At 42.6% G+C, this 22,295-nt stretch overlaps 1 protein-coding gene across 1 annotated transcript in view; it reads left to right on the forward strand.

Moving 5' to 3' along the window:
• The window catches only part of KCNAB1 (potassium voltage-gated channel subfamily A member regulatory beta subunit 1), a 377,254-nt gene that overhangs the window by 246,610 nt on the left and 108,349 nt on the right, over nucleotides 1-22,295 (forward strand). The window contains exon 2 of the mRNA XM_034997624.1: nucleotides 13,553-13,596. Coding sequence (XP_034853515.1) covers nucleotides 13,553-13,596 — 44 coding nt within the window. The remainder of the gene's footprint in view (nucleotides 1-13,552; nucleotides 13,597-22,295) is intronic.

A 22,295-nucleotide genomic window follows, 5' to 3' on the forward strand; every position in this document is an offset into this window, starting at 1 on the left:
ATCTGCAGTTCATCTTTTCATTCTCCTAATGGTTTCTTTCACAGAGCAAGAGTTTTAAATTTTTATGAAGCCCAATTTTTCAATTTTTTAATGGATTCTCCTTTTGGTACTACATCTAAAAACTTCTGCCAAAACTAAAGTCTCATTGGTTTTCTCATTTTTTTTTTTCTAAAAGTTTTGGAGTTTTAAGTTTTACATTTAGCTATATGATCCATTTTAATTTTTGTACAAGGCATGAGGTTTGTATCATTGTTCATTTTCTTATATATAGACAATTGTTCCAGCACGATTTCTTGCAAAGACTATCCTTTCTTCATTGAATTGTGTTTGCACCTTTGTCAAAAATCAGTTGACTATACTTAGGTGGGGCTATTTCTGGCCTGTTTATTCCGCTCCACTTACTGTCTATTCTGTTCCATTTATATATGCTTCCTTCCTTTTAGCAAGACCACGCCACTTTGATCACTATAGCTTTATGTTAAATCTTGAACTCAGATAGTGTGAGTCATTCCAACTTTGCTCTTTTCATTTTTTTAAAGATTATTTATTTATTTATTTGATGGGGGGTAGAGAGAGAGAAAGAGAGAGCACGAGCCAGGTGAGGGGCAGAGGGAGAAGCAGACTCCCTACTGAGCAGGGAGCCTGATGTGGGGCCCGATTCCAGGATCCTGAGATCATGACCTGAGCCAAAGGCAGACACTTAACTGACTGAGCTGCCCAGGCACCCCCAACTTTGCTCTTTTTAAATTGTTTTGCATATTCCAGTTTCTTCACCTTGCCATATATATTTGAGAATCACCTTGATATCTATGAAATGTATTGCTAGGATTTGAATTGGGCTTATATTTACTTCAGACATCAAATTGACAGGAATTGACATCTTAACAGTATTGTCTTGCAATCCATCAACATGGTATATCTCTCCATTTAGTTAGGTCCTCTTTCATTTCTTCAGTGTTTTGTCATTTTTAGCATATAGATACTGTCCATGTTTTAATAGTTGTGTAAATAAGTATTTCATTTTTAGGCTGCTATTGTAAATAGTGTTGCTTTTTTAAAAATCCCAAATTCCAATTGTTCATTGCTAGGAATACACTTGACTTTTATTCATTGAGCTTATATCCTGCAAACTTGCTAAATTCACTTATTAGTTCTAGGAGGCTTTTGGTAAATTCCTTGGGATTTTTCTCCAGAGACAAACATGTTTGTGACATTGAATAGGACAATTGAATCTTAATAGTCACTCTAAACACAAAACAATTAGGACTAAAATAATATCTAACTCTGGAAGTTCACATCAAGGAGGTAAAAAAGGCTTGTTAGCCTTAGTCATTTGAACATTCATTTAGTCAATGAAATATTTATTTGTACTTCATGGTACAAAGCATTATGAGGAAGTCAAACAGAAATCAGCCTTGGATGCTACCAAGTACTTTGTAACTGAGGAAAGTTAATAAGACATGAACAATAGTTACTGCATACAAATAAGAAGGTGATAAGGGTGATCAAAGAGCGGGTAGGAAGCCATGAGGCATAAGGATCTGACCTGGTAGTGGCTATGGAGTACTTAGGATGGAGGTGGTCTAAAATGATGGGCTGAGTGGAAGAAAGAGTAAGATTAAGACTGAACACAGAAGTAGACCTTGGGGCACCTGGGTGGCTCAGATGATTAACCATCTGCCTTCAGCTCAGGTCATGATTCCAGGGTCCTAGGATCGAGCCCCGCATCGGGCTCCCTGCTCGGCTGGGAGCCTGCTTCTCCCTCTCCTTCTACTGCTTCCCCTGCTTGCGTTCTTTCTCTCTGTCTGTCAAATAAATAAATAAATAAATCTAAAAAAAAAAAAAGTAGACCTTGATCATGACTCTCCCTTTAGCCCCAGCTCCAGGCTCTGTGACTGTAAATACCAGAGGACAGGACTTGGCCCTCCCATTGCAAGAGTGACCACAGGTTAGCTGGAGGCGGAGATGGAGGGGGAGAAGAGGAAAGGTATGGGTGGGGATAGAATGCATCCTGCCAAGCAAGTTCCTAACCACCAGCCTCATGTGACATTAGAAGAAGCAGTCCTAACACCTACACTGGTTAAAAGAAGAGTGAAAGCCCTCACTATTGACTGTGTCCCTCCACTCTGGGAGGGCGTATGGAAGAGGGAACCTGTATGAGGTGAAACCAGAGACCCAGGACCAGAGCTCAAATTCAAGCCCGCGTCTGTGGGATAACAGCTTGCACTTCGAGAGCATTTACCATGTGCCAAGCACTGCCTTAAATGCTTTAATCCTCACAACAACCCTCTGAGGTAGTTGCTATTCTTATCACCAGGAACAGATGGGGCACGGAGAGATTCCGTAACTTTCCCCAGGTCTCAGCAATAGGAAGGTGGGAGAGGCGCTTGTGCTCTGTACTGTATCCCGCCACCGCGCTGTGCTGGCTAGTGTTTCCCAGTCAACCAGAGCACCTCCCTAGCCGACAGGAGTGCAGCGAACACATGACGACGCATCCTGCCACCAGCACCAGCAATGAATGGCATCAGAGCCCCCACCATGCGCAGCCCTCAGTACCTACTCTGCACGCAGCCTAATGCTGACTGCTGGAGGTAACAAATGCATTAGACGCAGTCCCTGCCCTTGCAGATCTCAGTCTGGAAGGAGAAACAACCTTGTACAGAATGAGTATAATATACCCTGTGATGTATGGCATCACCCCGACAGCAGATGGAAAAGACGCGAGCATACAGAGAAAACAGGCATTAATTTTCCACTCCTCTGTCAAGGAAAGTGAAAGGCAAACTCATGCATTGTGGCTGAAAGCATTTACTTTTGATTAAGTGCACATCTAAACATCAGCATGCCCCTCAGTCAGGTTCATGCCTCAGTCTCCATCATGTTGCTGACTTTGCTTTCTCTTGAGAAAGCCACAAAAGCACCCACAGTAAAGGGAATTGCAAAGATGTGGAGCTGTGCAGCTCCTACCTCAGATGCTTTTTTGTTTCATTTTGCCTTTGAAGCTGCATAGCTCATTACAGTGGAAACCAGTCATAGCTCTCCTCACAAAGTGGATGCCAGGGATAGCTTTACCTTTGCTTCATCTCATGGAATTTCTTTGCAAATAAATCATCACCACTGGCTGAAGAAAACTTTGAAACATTTCGATTTTCTCTTCTTAGCTTTGAAAATGGCAAGAATGTGTATGATATTTTCATAAGAAAGTATGACTACTTTGTCATGAGGAGAGATGTGATCCCGGATGAAATTTGGAAGGGACAAAGTGTGTTCTCCCCTTTGGGGTGTCTGCTTCCTTCATCAGGCTTCCTTCCTTCCCTACCCCCTTCATTCCCCCTTCCATCTCTCTTGTTATTTAGTGCTTTATTTCTTGATTGTTCCTTTAAATCTCTCCAAAGTGATGTGGCAAAAAGGTTTGAATCTTTTTCACACTAAGGTGTAAATGACTGGCAATAGTTTATAGCCAGGCCTTTTAAACCCGGGCAGCAGAGAGTGCCCGGGGCACCCAGTAAATCCATGGGACCAACATGGCACATCTCTGAGACAACAGGCCATCTTGAAGATTTAGGAAGAAACATCATTGTATATTACAATAAGCACAAATGCATGAAATGGAATATGAAATGGTAGAATGAATGAATCACAGTAAAGTAAATTATTATACAAGAAATATTGTGCATGAGACAAGCCACTTCTTGCTAAGACCCCAGAGCCCCAAGGCTGGCAAGTCCTCTCCGCTCTCTCCTTCCCCAGTGGGTCAGCACAGCAGTCCCCACCTCCGCAGGTGGGTAGGTGAAGCATGTAATGCAAGACCTCAGAGTCAAGGATTTATATCCAAGCAGAGATAACACAAGCAGCGAGCCTGAATTTGGAAGTAAATCCAGTAAGAGCCTAAGAAATATTTTTTAACTTACTAAAATTAAATAAATAGAGATACTAAAACATCAACACTTTCAACAAATTACACACATTTGAAATAGGAGCAGTGGGGTTTGGCATATTTAATTTTGCTTTCAAATATTTCTCAGGAATGTCCTCGCTCCCAGTTTGAAAGAGATGCTTACAAACTCACATTACTTTGTGGCAGATGAATGCCCAAAGGCATTTTTAACAACCTTTATCTTTTATCTGCATCCAAGATTCTTGACACAGAGACCCCTCCAGCAGTCCGGTGAAGCCTACAGACTCCTCAGAAGAAGAGCTTTTAAGTACATAAACTAAAATACACAGGATTCCAATTAAATTGAAATACAATTCAAAATATCTAAAATCCAAATCTGTAGCCTAGTAAAACATGCATTTCCTTACTAATATATTAACCAGCTCTAAGGACAGATCAAATCCCACAATTTCCAAGAATGATGAGTGTAAATGGTGAATGCAAATCATTTTTTGAGCTCTCTGAAACAACTGTGGTATGACATAAATGTGCCTGTAATTTCTACTGGGGGCAAAGTCACAGGTAACGTGAGTACTTGTACTTCTGTGGTTTGTCGCCTACATTCATAATTGCAAGAGATGCTCAGTTTCAGTAAGAAGTTAGTGAAAAAGAGAAATGTATTTTTTCCATTCCAAGTTCATGAACCTCCAAATTATATGCCCTTGAGATAAAGGTTCTAGATTCTTCTGATTTGAAACTCTGAGTTCTTGATTTCCAGCTATTTGGATGTCTTGGGTCCTTGAGACAGTAAAAGCAGAGTAACTTTTAGTTAAGCAGTAACTAGACCTGGGTGAACATTTCTCAATCCACCCCCCCCACCACCACCACCAGTTCAGAACACCTAAGTTTGTGTAGCCCCGTCCACACAACCTTCTGTCCCATCTCCATTTCCCCGCTCCTGGGGATCCCAGAAGAACCGTTGGAAATTCCTCAGATTCACATGACTTCTCCAAACTGCCTTTGCCGACAAAGTGCCACCTTCTCCTTTGTCTCCCTTACCTATCTTTATCCCCTGCTTCCCACTTTCCTAATGATTCTTGCGAAATGACTCACAATTTGCATATAATAGATTTAGGATGGTTGCCGTGTCTGATCACAATGTCTAAGCACAAAGAGGTTCATAAGGTTGGGGAAGTGGGTCTTGCCAGTCACAGAGGTGGCCTCCTACCAGCTTCAGCACCAGAACCAGGACCCCACCGGAGTCCGTGTTTGAGGCACCACTTCTCCTAGGAAATCAGGGCAGAAAGCACCTGGCATTTCTTGAACACTGAAACATGCTGGGACTGGCGCTGCATCTCTATTTTCTCACTTAATCATCAAAAATAAAAAAGTAGTAGGCTATTAATATCTGTACACATGACAGAGGAAAGAGGCTTAAAAAAGGCTAAGTAACCTGCACAAGGTCACGGGCAGATAGCCAGCATCACTCTGCGCCTCCCCAGGGTGGGGGGCGGGGGCTGCCAGCCTGACTCCCACCCCCAGGGCCACTGAAATGACTGCTGCGGGCTCACAACTGTCCCTTGGGGCTGAACGGGAAAGGGCATTCCTCGGTCCTCCAGGGACTGGACCTCTCTGCAGCCTTCTGCACTGTGGGCCACTCCTGCCCTACTGAAACCGGCTCCACCTTGGGCTCCTACACCCACACTTTGTTTTTCTACATCTCTGCCACTCTTCCTCCTTTGTCTCCTTTGTCCACATGCTTCCTCTCTGCCACCTAGAGTGATGGAGCTTCTCAAGGCTGGACCTTGGCCGTCTTCTCTAACCACTCTCTCCCTTGGCAGCTGGCCCCAGCCCTTGGCACCTATTAACTTCCATAACCAGAACACCCTCTCCCTATTCGGAGCTCCAGGCAACAAGCTTGGATATCTCGTGCATATATCTCTTTGTCCAAATGCCCAAAGGTGAGTCAAACCCCTCTATTTCTTGAATGAACCCTACTTCAGTGAAAAGCACCCCTCTTCACCTAGCTGCCCAAGTCAGAAATCCAAGAATGGCCCATTACTTCTCTTTTACCCTCATATTCAATCAAACACCGGGTCCCCTAGATTTTTGCCTGCTAAGAATATCTGGAATCTTCCCCAATTCTCCTATCTCTGCCGAATCAGAATTCAATCTACCGTCATTTTTCTTTTCTTTTCTTTTCTTCTTTTTTTTAAGATTTTATTTATTTATTTGACAGAGAGAGGCACAGCAAGAGAGCGAACACAAGCAGGGGGAGTGGGAGAGGGAGAAGCAGGCTTCCCGCCGAGCAGGGAGCCCGATGTGGGGCTCGATCCCAGGATGCTGGGATCATGACCTGAGCCGAAGGCAGACGCTTTACGACTGAGCCACCCAGGAGCCCCATACTGTCATTTTTCATCAGGTTAACAAAGTAGCCTCTTAGCTCCTCTTCTTGCCTTCCTTTAACCCCTCTCCTGTGTTTAAGTTTTTCAGTGGTTTTCCGTAACTCCTTCATATTCAGACCAAAATCTGTAACATAATCTAACCTGCCAGACCCTGTTAGATCTTCCTCCTGTGACCCCCAGCAGCCACCTGGAGTCACTCTGCACTCTACTCTTCTACTGCCCTCTACTTCTTTTAGTTCTTCAATGACCTTTGCTTCCTCCAGCCTCTGAGCATTTGCACATGTTGTTCACTCTGCTTAGAATGCGAATCCCTGGTCTTTTCTTTAAGTTTCTTTCTAGTCCTCCTTTGGATCTCAGGTTAAATGCTCCTTCACTAGAAAAGCTCTTCCTAACCTTCCAGATCAGGTCAGCTGCTCCAACATCCCAATTTTATACTGAGGACATAGTGTTCTTTTATTTAGCATTACAATCAAATAATTAACTTACTATTTAATATCTGTTTCCCCTTCTGTTATGGAAGCTCCATGAGAACAGCACCTATTTGCTCCTCAGCCCATCCCCACCCCTAATACAAGGCTTGGTGTATAGTTAAAACTTGGTATATCACTATTGAACTAATTAAGTAATTATAGGGGTCTCTTTTTGCCATACTTCTCTAGACTTTTTCTAGAATCTGCAGGTCAGCAGGTGATTTTGTATATTCAGTGAAAATAAGAATCTAACTGAAATTTACAACTGACAAATGACCTAACCAGTTAAATCAAAGAATCTGATGAATCCCATTCTATTTTGTTGCTACTTAAGTGAAAGTAAGAATGAAACAAAGTTTCATTGTACTACTTGTCAATGTCTGTTATCAAAATGCATGGCTACATCATTTTTGTGCCTGGTGGTTTCCAAATGAGTCATTATTCACTTATCAAGAGTGATGAATGGTGCCCTCCTAAGAAAGTGTTATTACCATTTGTAGTCACCTTCATGGCTGTCAAAATGTGTGTTCTTATGCAACCATCAAAACTAGCTGACTGACAGATGAACATGCCTTTGGCTCTGGATTTTTCAAAGAAGGTTAAATGTACATTTCTTTAAAAAAAAAAAAAAAAAATCCAGGGCGCCTGGGTGGCTCAGTCGGTTGAGCGTCTGCCTTCAGCTCAGGTTATGATCTCGGAGTCCTGGGATTGAGCCCCACATCAGGCTCCCTGCTCAGTGGGGAGCCTGCTTCTCTCTCTCCCTCTGCTGCTCCCCCTGCTTGTGTTCTCTCTCTTTCACTCTTGCTCTATCTCAAATAAATAAATAAAACCTTAAAAAAAAATCCATACCCCAGATTTGACTAGTAATTTCCAGGTAAGGCACCGCAGAACAGCAGAGTATGATTTAGAGGGATCGGTAAGACCATTCCAACAGATGAGACAGCAGGTGACAAAATGACCTGAGCACATGAAAACAGGTCAAACAACTCACGTGATTTTAGTCATGCCCCTTGTCCCAGGCAGTATGCTGCTTTCTTGGTCAAGTTCAAGGTGTGTGTTTCAGTTAGCTTCTCCTCTTTTCTGAGGAGTTTACAACTGTGGATAATGTCTAAGACACACCTATTCAGGAGCAAACAATTTAAGACAAGACATTTGGGCTCCTGATTTCTGCTTTTAGCATCTGTGATTTGTAAAGGAACCTCACAGTGGCTTGTGATACTGGGCCTGATGCTTGATTTCAGTTCTCAACATTATTGCCTTAAAATCAAAAGGAGCCTGATGGATGCTTCACAAAATGACCCTAGGAATTCTATTGAATGCCTCTGTCATAGAACTAACCATTGGCCTAAAATAAATCCTGCCATGTATTCACGGAGGGAACAATCCTGCCCACAGAGGGAAAAAAAAAGAGAGAGACATGCAACCTTGGTGTTCTCAAGAAGCTGTATCTCTTTTCCAGATAACTCTTCACTGAAGCTTTGATTTAAGATTCAGGGTTTCCAAAATTTGACTGACAAAGCTAAGTGTCCTGTGCCCCCATATTGATGTCATTCATTTCTAATATTAGCATCAGAGCAGCCCGGGTTCACCTGGGAAAGGGGAGCTTTTATTTTGAGTTGAACAGGAGCAGATACTAAAAATGAACACAGTGAGACTTCCTTCTGGCATATCTGACACAGATAAAATAGGTAAACCAGTGCAATGAGACTATTTTGAATCAAAATGGAGAGGAATTCAATCTAATTAGAAATTTGATGTGCTTACAGAATTTATGTAGCCTCAATTGTGTGAATGCTGAGGAATTAAACAAAATGAAATTCTAGAAAGTTGTTTTGTTGTACACAGTCATGCAAGATCATGAAGTAGTGATGAAAATTCCATACATGGGATGGAGAAGGTTCCAAGGCATCTGTTATAGCTTAGCATGATATGTAAACTCAGCCATTATTTGGGGTTATAACCACACAAACAAGCTTTTAATGATATAGTTTGTACTCACTAGATCAAATATGTCCTGTATTTGGACTTCTGTCTGTCTGTCTGTCTGTCTATCTATCTATCATCCAGCGGACCTTAAATGGATCAGAATAGCTGGACCATTGCCACATCTCCATTTAGTGTTGTGTAGACATGGACAGAGGCAGAAGGATGCAGATGCACCATGGGTAATCACAGAAATTGTGTTGGAATTCTATAACCTGAGCTGGAGGGAGCTAGTTCCTCCCACCCTTCTACATCTGCAGAGTGAGAAGCACCATCATGTGTTGAGAATGTCTTACATGGTAGGAGTCTCACAGAGACTCACCCCTGGACAAAGTAAAGGCGTGGACTTGACCAGATATGGTTCATAACAGAAATGCCTCTCACTTTAAAAACAACCAACTGAGGGACGCCTGGGTGGCTCAGTCAGCTAAGGGTCTGCCTTCAGCTCAGGTCATGATCCCGGGGTCCTGGGATCAAGTCCCGCATCAGGCTCCCTGCTCAGTGGGGAGCCTGCTTCTCCCTCTGCCTGCCACTTCCCCTGCTTGGGCTCTCTCTCTCTCTTTTAAAGATTTTATTTATTTGAGAGAAAGAGAATGAGAGAGAGAGAGCCCATGGCGGTGGGGGGAGGATCAGAGGGAGAAGCAGACTCCCCGCTGAGCAGGGAGCCTGGTGCAGGACTCGATCTTGAGACTCCAGGATCATGACCTGAGCTGAAGGCAGTCGCTTAACCAACTGAGCCACCCAGACTCACCCCCCTCCCCCCGTCTGACAAATAAATAAATAAAATCTTAAAAAAAAACCCAAAAACAAAATAACCAACTGAGTTTGGTTATTGGTGATACATTCCCTCTAGAGGGTGAAGATACTTAGAGAGAGTTAAAATAAAAATAGCAAGGCTCAAGGAAGGATCTATCATCCCTGTATCAATATTTGTCTGTAATGGAACTTTTCAATAGTGTAAAATCTTCAGGCTTTTATTCCAGAAAAGGTGGCCTGAGTGTTTAAACATCAGAGGCAAGAAAATGGACCACAGGGCGCCTGGGTGGCTCAGTTGGTTAAGCCACTGCCTTCAGCTCAGGTCATGATCCTGGAGTCCCAGGATCGAGTCCCGCATCGGGCTCCCTGCTCAGCGGGGAGCCTGCTTCGCCCTCTGACCCTCCCCCCTCTCATGTTCTCTCTCTCTCTCTCATTCTCTCTCTCAAATAAATAAATAAAATCTTTAAAAAAAAAAAGAAAAGAAAAAAGAAAATGGACCACATTTAGTACTTGCTACTTTGCAGTTTATTTTTGCTGACAATTCTCAAGTTTTGCAAGTTTGGTCTTCCAAACCCCATAGCAGAGTGATCATTATCTTCCTGAGTCACTGTCATAAGGAAAATAGGGCAGGTCTCCCCACCTTGGTGCTGGGACATTGCTTGCTAGGTACCCAGTGACATAACCTTGCCCTATTTGAGTTTGTTAGAAAAATGTCTTGCTCTGCATAGTTTTCTGCACTCCCCATTGTTCTCAAAATCATGGAAAGATTAAAATTACATGAAAATCCTTACTGAGATATTTTTTTCCCCATGACACTTACATAGTGACACAAATACAGGTCTGAGATAGCCCCTTCATATTTTCCCCAAAGACTTCCAGGGGAGGACACGCCCCACTGTATTGTAATTACATGGTTGCTTTTCTGTGCCCCTCAGACCCCTGGGTGGCTCAGTCAGTTAAACATCTGCCTTGGGCTCAGGTCATGATCCCAGGGTCCTGGGATGAAGCCCCGTATTCAGAAGCAGAAGCCTGCTTCTCCCTCTCCCTCTGCAGCTCTCCCTGCTTGTGCTCTCTCTGTCAAATAAGTAAAATCTTAAAAAAAAAAAAAAGAAAAAAGAAAAGGTAGGGGATAGAAAACTCCTTGGAGGTAGAGAACCATAATGGGTTCCCCTCTGTATCCCCATGACCTGCACATCGCCTGGAACATGGTAGTCTCTCAGTAAGTCTTTACTGATGCATCGATATTGAATATCTCTACCTGGAAGACTGTTATTCACATATAAATGGTTGACCCTTGAACAACATGAGGGTCAGGGGCACAGACCCCCTATGCAATTGAAAATCCATGTATAACTTTTGATTCCCCGAAAACTTAACTACTAATAGCCTATTGTTGGTTGGAAGCCTTACTGATAACATAGCACATATTTTGTATATTATATGCATTATATACTGTATCCTTACAATAAAGCAAGCTAAAGAAAATGTTAAAATCATAAGGAAGAGAAAATACATTTACAGTACTATATTTTAAAAATCCATGTATAGTGGATGCATGTAGTTCAAATCTGTGTTGTTCAAGGGTCAATGGTACTTATTTTTTTTACTTTTTATATTTTACTTTTTTAATATTTTATATTTCATATTTACTTTGTTTTTGTTTTGGTATAGTCTTTTTTTTCTTCTCCTTACTATATAGCTTTTGTTCTAGATTCCTGACCTTTAGAATCAGTAGACTTTTACACTAAAAGAGAAATCTTTGGATTTTATATCCTGTGGTTTTCTGAGAAACCACTAAAAGAAAAATTTCTTATGCAAATGATTTTCATGGGAGAAGTCCAGTTATTTTTCTCCTCTTTGGTAGTTCAAAATATTTTTCACACATTCCTTTATGCAATAGTTTCCTTCCAGGTGGACTTAACCCACTTCAAATGGGAAAATGTAGCACTAGGTCTGTGAGAGGGGGAGCAGAGTCAGCACCCGAATAATTATGCTTTGCATTTGTCTGCCGTGTGCCACCTTAGCATACATTATCATGTTCCAGTCCCACAGACATGATGTTAGATGAATTGCCCAGGCATGTACAGTAGCTTATCTCACTAGTGAAGAAATCAAATCCAAGAGGAAGGAAGGGATTTCTCCAAGCTTACCTGGCTAATTTCAACAATAGGTCAGCAACCTGCATCTTTCACCTCTTTGCAATGTGATGCACTTTGGACGATGCTATGAAACTCAATGTGTTGCTTCGGTGGCATTTTATAGACAAGAATAATAAACAGAGGGAAGAAACAGATGCAAAAATGAGAGCACTATAGTTACTACCTCTAAAGACACCAGACTGTGGAAGCATCGAGAAAGCACCTGGAAGAACTGAGCTGTATGGCAGTTGGAAAAGTTAGTGCTGTTTCGCTTGGAGCAGAGGCGGGGGCGGGGGGCGGGGGGGGCGGGATTGTGTTCTCATAAGAGCATCTCATCAGAGAGTAAAGGATGCACTTTTCTACCATGTTTCGATTATTTAAGCTTCACCTCCTCACATTAGACCCACAAAATTCTAGGAGGCGTTCTCTCTCTAAGAATTTGATCTCTTCTCTGACAGCTCTGAGGCAGATGGCAGGAAGATGGGGTGGGGGTGGGTCCCCACAGAATACAATGTATACTAGAGCATCTAGTTCTCTATTTAAAGAGTGGAAATATATTTCCTCTTCTCAATAAGCTTTTATGGGTGAAAAGCAAAGGGATTGATGAGGGAAAAAATTATTTCAAAAGGATTATCTGACCTTCTTGTAGCAATTTTATGTAGCCTTTTATAAAAAATAATATGACGGTCCCCTACTTCTAACAGTATGACCTAAGGTCTTTTGACTTTGTGATGGTGGGGAAGCCATGTGCATTCAGTAGAAGCCATACTTTAAACTTTGAATTTGAATCTTTTCCCAGGCTAGCAATATATGGTAGGATACTCTCTCATGATGCTGGGCAGGAGGCCACGGCTCCCAGGCAGCCCCGCCATCAGGAGGGTAAACAGCCAATACACTTACAACCACTCTAGACCCATTCAACCATTCTTTATTTTATTTTTTTTCTTTACTTTCAGTATAGTAGTCAATAAATTACGTGAGATATTCAACACCTTATTATAAAATAGGCTTTTTGTTAGATGATTCTGCCCAATTGTAGGTTAATATAAGTGTTCTGAGCATGTTTAAGGTAGGCTAGGCTAAGCTATGATGTTTGGTGGTTAGATGAATTAAATGCATTTTCAACTTATGATATTTTCAACTAGGATGGGTTTCTCAGGACATAACCTTACTCTAAGTCAAGGGATATCTATAATATAGTTTAAACAGCCTAAAGGATCATTTTGAATTTATTCTTATAATAATCTCCAACCATCCATAATAATATTCTGTTTTAGAAGTCAGTCAGTTACTCAGCCAACAAATATTAAGGATCCACTGTGTGTCAGGCTCTGTGGATGAATAATAAATGAATAAGGAATGACTGGTTGATGAATAAGATACAGATTTTGCCCTCCAAAGAACTCCCATTCTAGAAAGAGAAAGAAAATAAATTTGTAAACAAATTAGTAAAGATTATTCAAGGCTGAGGGCGCCTGGGTGGCTCAGTTGGTTGAGCGACTGCTTTCAGCTCAGGTCATGGTCCTGGAGTCCCTGGATCGAGTCCCGCATCGGGCTCCCTGCTCGGCAGGGAGTCTGCTTCTCCCTCTGACCCTCCCCCCTCTCATGTGCTCTCTCTCTCTCATTCTCTGTCTCAAATAAATAAAATCTTAAAAAAAAAAAAAAAAGATTATTCAAGGCTGAAAAGCTGAATTTCGTGGGGGACATTTTCATCTTGTGCTGAGCCTGAGCACATCTGGAGCCTCCTAGCGCCCAAATGGAGATGAGACTCTTCCCAAGACGACAGACCTGCACCTGCAGCTCTGTCTCTACCACGACTCTAGTCAAGAACAATGTCAAAAGTGAGAGATGGTTCTCATATTTAAGTGTGTATAGTTTCACCTGAGAAAGTCATGACCATATGCTGCTTTATTTTTATTCTAGGAATCTTGGAAAATCAGGACTCAGAGTTTCTTGCTTGGGTCTTGGTAAGTACCAGGGGTATCACGTGGGGGTGGATTGGGAGGTGGGAGATTGGGGAGAACACCAAGGTAGTGACTGGGATCAGGTTGAGACCCAGTCTCAGGTGAGGAGGGGCTTCCTGACCAGCATGGGCCCACTTCTCCTTCTGAGCCTTTCCTGCCCAACACAGCCCTCTCCCTCTCTACGCCCAAAGAGCCACTGTGCTCATGATGCCTTATGGGGCCCATCAAGCAGAAATAAATCTGATATTAAAGCACACCTTAGAGGAAGAAATTTATGTGTTACTCATGTGTAGCAAATGCGAAGAACCTCATTGTATGCATGTGTATGCTCACCTTACCTATAGCTTCATCTGAGTTTTTTTTCTATCCTTATTTTCCCTTTGCCTAATTTACTCACGAATTTTTCTATACTGTTGTGTATTTTATGTACTTTTTATGTACTTGTATAATGTACCTTAAATACTCTCGGGACAAAGTAGTGTGTGTGTGTGTGGTGTGTGTATATGTATATACATATACACACACCACACACACACACACACATACAAATTATATAGAAAGAAATATATATATTTCCTCCCAGAAAATGTAAATATTTAAAGAAGACTAAGTTGAGATGGCAATGGTAACAGCATGAGGATGAGTCTGAAACGGTGAAATCTGAGTGGGAGACTTGGGTAGGTGTAAGGCTTCCGGGTTTCCCCCAGATATGGGAAAAAGCAGCCTTGGTGTTTGGGCCCTTCAACACCATGAGAGCTATTCCTGTAACCTGAGAGAGTCTAGACCATGATGATAGCTGAGGCATGATGAGAAGTGGTCAGATTATGGCTCTGGTTTGGAGGTAGAGCCTGGCAGGTTCTCTGATTCTGTGTGGAATGGAGAGCAAAAGAGAAGAGGCAAAGATAACTAGGGGTTTTTTGCTTGAACAGCAGAAATGATGGAGTTGTCAGTAAATGAGATGTGGAAGAGTGAAGAAGGAGAGCTTTAGGAAGGGGGAGATGAGGAGATTGATTTTTGGATGTATTAAGTTTCAGATACCTGTTAGATATCCAAGACAAATAGGTCAAATAGGTAAATGGATAGGTAAATGAATCTCGACTTCAGAAGAGAGATGTTGGTGAGGTGCATGAGGACTTGAAAGTCCTCAACATGTAGATGCTGTTTAAGCCACAAGACTGGTTGAGAGCACTATGGGAGTGAGTAGAGATAAAACATGGGAGCACATGGTCTGAAACCTGTGAAGTCCAACATTAAGAAATCAGGAAAATGAGCAAGAGCCAATAAAGAAAACTGAAAAGAAGCAGTCAGTGTGGTAGGCAGAGAAGCAGGAGAACATGGAGGCCTGGAATCTAGGTGAAGAAAATATTTATAGGAGGATGAAGTGACCAACCCTATTAAATGCGGCTCATAGGTCAAGCAAGATGAGGGTTAAGAATTGATCATGTAGCAGGAGGGAGGTCATTGATGACTTTGAAAAGATAATTTTTGGGGGGTAGAGAGCTCATGCATGATTAGAGTGGGTCCAAGAGAGCATACTGGGTTCAAGAGAATAGCTGGCGGCTACTCTTTTGATGACAATTTCTATAAAAGGAAGCAGAGAATGGAGGGGCAGCTGGATAGGTGGAGAGTGCTTTTACCCATGGAAGAAATGACAGCATATCCTATATGCTGATGAGGAAGTCCTTTTGAGAAGGAAAAAAAAAAAATGATGTAGGAGAAGACAAAAAAAATACCTAGAATGATTTCTCGAGGACACAAGAAGAGAGTAACATGAAAGCAGGCTGAGTACATAGGCTCTGAGGCTGGTAGGTGGGTTGACTGGGTGGTGGTATCTCATAGAAGTTCTCTTCTATTCCTTCTCTATTCTCAGTGGAAATCAGAAGCAAGGTCATCAGCTGTTAGTGAGGATGGGAAGGAGGTGTTGAAAGTTGGATGAGAAAGAGGATATCCAGGACAGCAGAAGGGTAAATAGACCGAGGGATGCGTCAGAGGGGTCAGAGAGCATTATGCATCTGCTTGAGATGCATGCTAATAAATTTAAAGTGAGACCATCTCCATGGTTGGGTGTTTTTCCTGCAGCCATGTTCAGCTGTGCAGATGGGGTTTTCCAAGGGCATATGATGAAAAAGAGAAGCCAAGAAGCTGAGAGTTTAGGGAAAGGGGTGATTATAATGGTGGGCCTCAGAGTTTAAACTGAGCAAAGAGAAAAATGAGCACTAGAGCCAGGAAAATGATCCATGAGTAAAATGAGGAGGTGGAGGGACAGTGGAAAATGGGTAGGATTGATGAATCGTGCAAACAGAGGGACCAAAAGATTGTTGGAATAAAAGCAGTAGAGACAGTAAGATTAAAGGATAGAAAGTGGTAGTTAGAAAGGGAAATGCTTGAAATTGAGGTTTGGGGCATTGGGTGTTGGGTAGTGACAAGTCTAAGGTGTGTCCATTGGCAGAGGGTGGCTGAGGTTGTGTTGAAGACAAGATAAGTTGAGAGGTGGAGGTCAAGAAACTGAGAGATAAAGTGCAGGGAAGGATGATCTTCGGGGTCACTGAAATCACTAAAAAGTGTAACAAAACTAATATTGAGGGGGTGCCTGGGGTGGCTCAGTCAGTTAAGTGGCCGACTCTTGATTTCAGCTCAGGTCATGATCTCAGGGTCCTGGGATCCAGCCCATCTCAGGCTCTGCACTCAGTGGGAAGTCGGCTTCTCCCTCTCCCTCTCCCCACTCCCCCAGTTCGTGCACACACTCTCTCTCATATAAATAAATAAGATCTTAAAAAGAAAAAAGAAAAACTAATATTGAAGAGAGAGACAGTGAGCCAGAGTTAAAATTTTCAAAGCATGAGAATTACTAGGGGTGGTTAAGTGATTGTAACATGGGGGCCTGTTGATGTGGGATTCAGAGTGGTGGGCAGACACTGGGGAAGGGCTGGGAGGAGGATTTCTTGGCTCCTATTGAATGAAAGTGTGGAGACCAGGGAAGGGACAGTAGTAAATGAATTAAAGGTAGTAGCAACTAATTGTGCCACCTTTCACTGTATTTCAAAGATATTGAAGGCTATTGATGCCTGAGTTTTTCTGACTCTCCTGAATGATGATTTGGGAGGTGAGGGTGGTCTTTGTTCACCATAAATCTAAGGGAATGGGACATTTGCTTAATTGATGGCTCTGATCTTGTTATCATTTACTTATATTTGAAAGACTCTGGAGGTTCATTATCAGAGATAATCTGACCTTAGTTTTTTTGAGAATGTGCTTTATGGTAAACAATTATTCACTATTTATTATTGAAAGAAATTACCTATAAATATAAACTAAGAAATAGACTAGGGGCACCTGAGTGATGCAGTTGGTTAAGCATCTGACTCTTGGTTTCAGCTCAGGTCCATGATCTCAGGGTCGTGAGATGGAGCCCTCATTGGGCTCTGCACTCAGCACAGAGTCTGTTTGAGATTCTCTCTGCCTCTCCCACTTGTGCTCTCTCTTCTTCTCTAAAATAAGTAAATCTTTAAAAAAATTTTTTTAAAAAAATAGAGTAATCTAAGAAAATATTAATTAGGAAGTATAGTGAAAAATCATAGATCAACTATCTCATAGTATCTATGTCAGAAAAATAATTTAGTCAAATGTACATAGAAAACTCAAGCAAAAGCGCTTAAAACTAAAAAAAAAATCAGGTGTCTATTAAGTCCCACATATAAATGAGTCTCCAGAGGGAGGACTGCAGTTTTTTAAAACCCCAGTGTCTGTGTGTGTGTGTGTGTGTGTGCGTGCGCATGCGCACGCACTCTGTAGGTATTTTGGTGAACTTTCAAACAAAACTTTGATTCAAGGGTAGGAAGTCCTGATTTGAGCTTCACATTTTTCTGAGAACCTGAACACTTGTGATAAGACGTTGTGTGAAAAATAGGAGGAAACAAAGAAACTCATGGGGTTGACCGACTTCATTCAAAACAGGTAACAAAGCTTGGTTGAATAAGCATTTTTTGAGAACTTTTCTGAGCTGCCTCTGTTAGCCAGAGGAGATGAAGAACATCATAGAAAGGAATAATGCACCAGCCTTAGATAATCTGTCAGGCTCTGCAGACCCCAGCTACCAAATCCAGGTGGAGCCGGGTTTACCGCTTCGGGCTTAGGTTGTCAGCTCAGTTATAGCCCATGTTCAACTAAGGCTTTGGAGATTAAGTATTGAATGTACTAAGCAGGGCACCTGGGTGACTCAGTCGGTTAAGCGTCTGTCTTCTGCTCAGGTCGTGATCTTGGGGTCCTGGGATTGAGCCCCGCATTGGGCTCCCTGCTCAGTGGGGAGTCTGCTTCTCCCTCTCTCTGCCCTGCTCATGCTCTCTCTCTCAAATAAATAAAATCTTAAAAAAAATAAATAAATGTACCAAGCAATCACACCATTACAGATGTCTTTTACTGAAATACTCGAAAGGTCATAATTAAAGCTAACAATCCTGATGTTCTGCCCTACCAGATAAGGACAGACTGGGACCTTCTTGACCTGCCAAGCTTCCTTTTGGTAACTAAGAGCATGTGTACATGGGAACAGAAAGTTGAAATAACTTGAGGATACACTGAAGATACCTCTGAAGGAACATGGCTCTGCCAACTAGCAAAATGGCGGGTGGGTGGATGGGAGATTAAGTGCCCACTGCTATCAAGCCCCAAAGTCAAAGAAACTTATGGGAAAAAAGTAAATCTACCAAAGAGTGACTGAAAATCATCTACTGGGATATGGGATCATCTTCTGAGACAGAAAGAGTAGTGTTCATTTATTCATTTGTTCATTCATTCATTCATTCTCAGCAAACATTTAGAAAGTGAGGCCTTTTGCTGGTTACAGGGGATACCAAGATGAAAGCAGCAAGGATTCTGCTCTCAGATTGTTCCCACAGTAGTAGGAGTTCAGCATGTGGAAACAAACACTACATTTAGCACATACCGTAATGGAGAAAACAAGATGAACCAAGTGGGAGGACAGTCTCCTGAAGAACTTGGGACAACTTCACAGGGAATGTGCTGCTTGAGTTGAGACTTGAAGTCATCAAATGGAGAGAGGGTGAAGGATTCCAGACAGAGGGAGCAGCGTGAGCCTGGGAGACTACATGGAACAGGAGGTGCTTGGGGAAACTCTAGGGTATGTGTAGAATATTGCGAACACAAGGTGTCTGTGAACCTCAAGGAATACGCCTGGAAGGAAAGCCGAGCCTGATCATGAGAGCCCTTGTTTGACTTGCTAAGTCATTTGGCTTGCATCCTCTAGGTCTCTGGTGTTCCTCCAAGTCCTGAGGTCCCCAGGTCCCAAGGGAACACTCAGGGGTGAGGCTCAGGGCTTACCCACCTCACCCTGCCCTCTTCTTTCTATTGCCACAGCTTCTATCAAAGGAGCTCAACTTTTTCTAAACATAAATGTAAATATAAAAATTTTAAATGTAAATTTTGATGTAAAATTTTTAGAGTAAATTTTTTAATATAAAGATATTTTTGATATAATATGTAATAAATGACTTTGTCTTTCAGAGTAGTTTTAGGTTCACTGTGAAATTAAGCAGAATGGAGAGATCGTTCCCTTACCCCACATACACACAGCTTCCCCAACAACCGACATCCCACACCCTAGCAGCACATTTGTTACAGTCCTACACTGACACATCATTATCACCCAAACTATGGTTTACATTAGGTGTATGTGTATCTCCTGGTGTCGTATGTTCTGTGGGTTTGGACAAATGTGTAATGACATGTAGTCATCATTACAGAATCACACAGATAATCTCCTTACCCTGAAAGTCCTCTGTGCTCTGCCTATTTATCTCTCCCTCCCCCTAACCCCTGGGAACCACTGATTCTTTTACTATCTTCATAGTGTTGTGAGTTCCAGAATTTCATACAGTGTAGAAATCACACAGCATGTAGCCTTGTCAGATTGGCTTCTTCCACTTAACAATATGTGTTTAAGGTTCCCCTATATCTTTTCACAGCTTAATAGTTGATTTCTTTTTAGTGCTTCTTATTCCATTTTGAAGGGATGGATAAAAGTATCCTTCTGCCAAAAAACACACACAAAAAACAAAAAAAAAGTCTTTAAAAACACCATTCTACCTCGTGAAAAGCCATTTCAACACTTGGATCAGGAGCAGGACATCATCAAATGTAGTAGACTTGTTTCTGACAGCTATATGAAGGCTAGATTGAGGGAAGGGGTTGAGACTGGAGACAGATGAATTAGGAGTCAGACGACGAAGAGGTAGTGCAGGAGGCATTAAAGATCTACAAGAAGGAGGTGATTATTTAGGAGGAAGAACAAACAGGACTTGGCAACCTGGGGATACAGAATGAGAAGTCTCCCTGAGCAGAGGAGGATGCCTTGGTTCCTGGATGGGGCATCAGGGTGGACGAGCTAACATCGCAGAAGGATGAAATGCAGGAGGAACAGTAAGAGGAAGGAGGGCTCAAAGAAGCAGGAGCGTTGTGGGGGCGATGACCAGAGAGCCTGTCAACTTCTGGCTTCAGAGATCTAGCAGGCATGGGGAGTGCTGGAGAGAGCTCTTGGCTAAAAATAGAGACCCAGGAACTTCTAGCAACGGCAAACCCATGCTTACCATTGAGGTCACATGCAAATACAGAGGATTGAACTATTTGGGCAGGTTTAGGGCACCTGCCTGGTAGAGTGTGCCAGGCTGTATGCTCCCTGAGAGCAGAAACCATCTTTTTTTTTTCTCCACCCCTGTTGTACCTTTAGCAGAACACACTGTCCTGCAAGCAGTAGTAGGCACCCAAAAATATTGATTGATTGAATGACAGGCTAGATGAATCAATGGCTAAGGAATGGCCAAAAGCACATGGAGTCCTAGTGAAGATCCAGCTGAAGTTAGAAATCATGAATAGCTGGGGTCCAGCCAGCCCAGTTCTTTGTTTTTTTCCAGCAGCTTATCAGTGCAGACACAGTGAAGGCCAAATGGAGGCGGGAGGCAGGAGGTGGGGAGTGGGGAGAGGACACAGAAAGAGGTCCAACATCACAGATTGTCCCCAGAGTGGGTTAGGGACCAGGGGGTCCACTGCATACACTGTGACTCAGAGTCTAGGCTGGAGTGGGGCTCGGAGCTGTATCCTCTGGGCTCTCCCTCCTGCAGTCAAGAGGGCTATCTGCCCACACTGAGTTAGCCCACAAGGTCTCACGTTAGCAGCAGAAGGCCTGCCTGATTCGTGCCATGGGAGGTGACACACCACAGTGGGCAGCTTCCCCTATAGATGTTTGAAAGAGGCTGACTTCACCCTGCACTGTTCACTCTGGTAGTGTTCTCGCTAATGTGGGTGGGTGGTCCTCATTCAATCAGTTGAAGGCCGGAATAGTACAAAAAGGCTGACCCTCTCTGAGTAAGAGAGAAGTCCTTCTGCCTCTCTGCCTTGAGCTGGAACATCAGACTTTTTTTACTTTTAGATTTGAACAGAAATATCCTTTTTTTCTCTGCTCTCACGTCTTCTGGCTTTTGGACTACAACTTAAACCTTGGGTTTTTCTAGTTCTCAAGCCTTCAGACTTGGACTGAACCTACACATCAGTTCTCTTGGTCTCCAGCTTACAGATGGCAGATCTTGGGACTTCTCAGCCTTCACAATGATGTGAGCCGATTCCTTATAATAAATCTCTTTATATATATAAGTACCTACATGTATATTTTTATATATAACAAGTCTATAAATATAGATTTTATATTCTATTTTAAAATATGTATTATAATTAAATATAAAATATATAAATATTTACATATAAAAAGATATATAATAAGGAATTTTATTTAAAAATATAAGATTCTGTTTCTCCCGAGAACCCAGACTAATAAAAGCATTTCCTAGTTTTTTAAAACATCACATAGGTGCATGTGGCAAGCCGAGCAGCCAGATATTTCTAGGAAGTGACACACGATATAGGGGGAGGGGGGAACCCAGATGAAGGGATGTGTGGTCACGTGCTCATTTTTCAGCAGAGCACATATTGAAGCTCCTATAGAATGCCATCATCCCAAAGGAGGTCTAGGCTCTTCTCTGGCCAGGAAGGGCATTTTATACAGTGCTACCAGACAGGGTTTGGGATTTGATTGAGCAGGGAAAAGAAGAAACACATGCCTCCAGGGCCCTGTTTGACATAAGCCTCGAGGCTGTAACTCCTTGGCAGTGCAAACTGCCTTTCCTGCCATCCTGGGCTGCCTTCTTTAGGCAGCCCGTTCACACTTCATTCTTGAAGGAATGAAGTCCTAGAGTAAAATATTTAACACCTTGGAGAGCCTGAACTAAGTCTCTCAAGAGGTGTTTCTTCTCAGCTCTGGCAGCACAAATAATCTTTCAAAAAATAAAAATAAAATAAAAATACAGGTAACCAGGGTCCATCCAGACCTCTTGAGTGAGAAGCTCTCAAGGCCCACTCAAAATGCAGGTGTTCTTAAAAGGCTGCCCTGATGATTCTGAGGTGGTGACGGGGTTAGCAGCCATTGGAAACAGATGGCTGCTTGTCTGAACAGGTGCTGGCGAGCCAGCATCGAGGATCCCCTTCTGCTAGCCCCTGGAGCTGGCCTGAGGCATCTCCACCTAAGGCAGGCTCTCAGAGGAGAATCTGCCTAGCTGAGGACTGGCCTTGGGGCTTCTCTGGAGTGGAAAGCTCCTGGGGCAAGCAGATTGAGCTCACTTCCCCTTCCATTCAGCACC

This window comes from Mirounga leonina, unplaced genomic scaffold (assembly GCF_011800145.1).
Source record: "Mirounga leonina isolate KUSES-001 unplaced genomic scaffold, KU_Mleo_1.0 Mir_115, whole genome shotgun sequence".
Lineage (NCBI taxonomy): Eukaryota > Metazoa > Chordata > Mammalia > Carnivora > Phocidae > Mirounga > Mirounga leonina.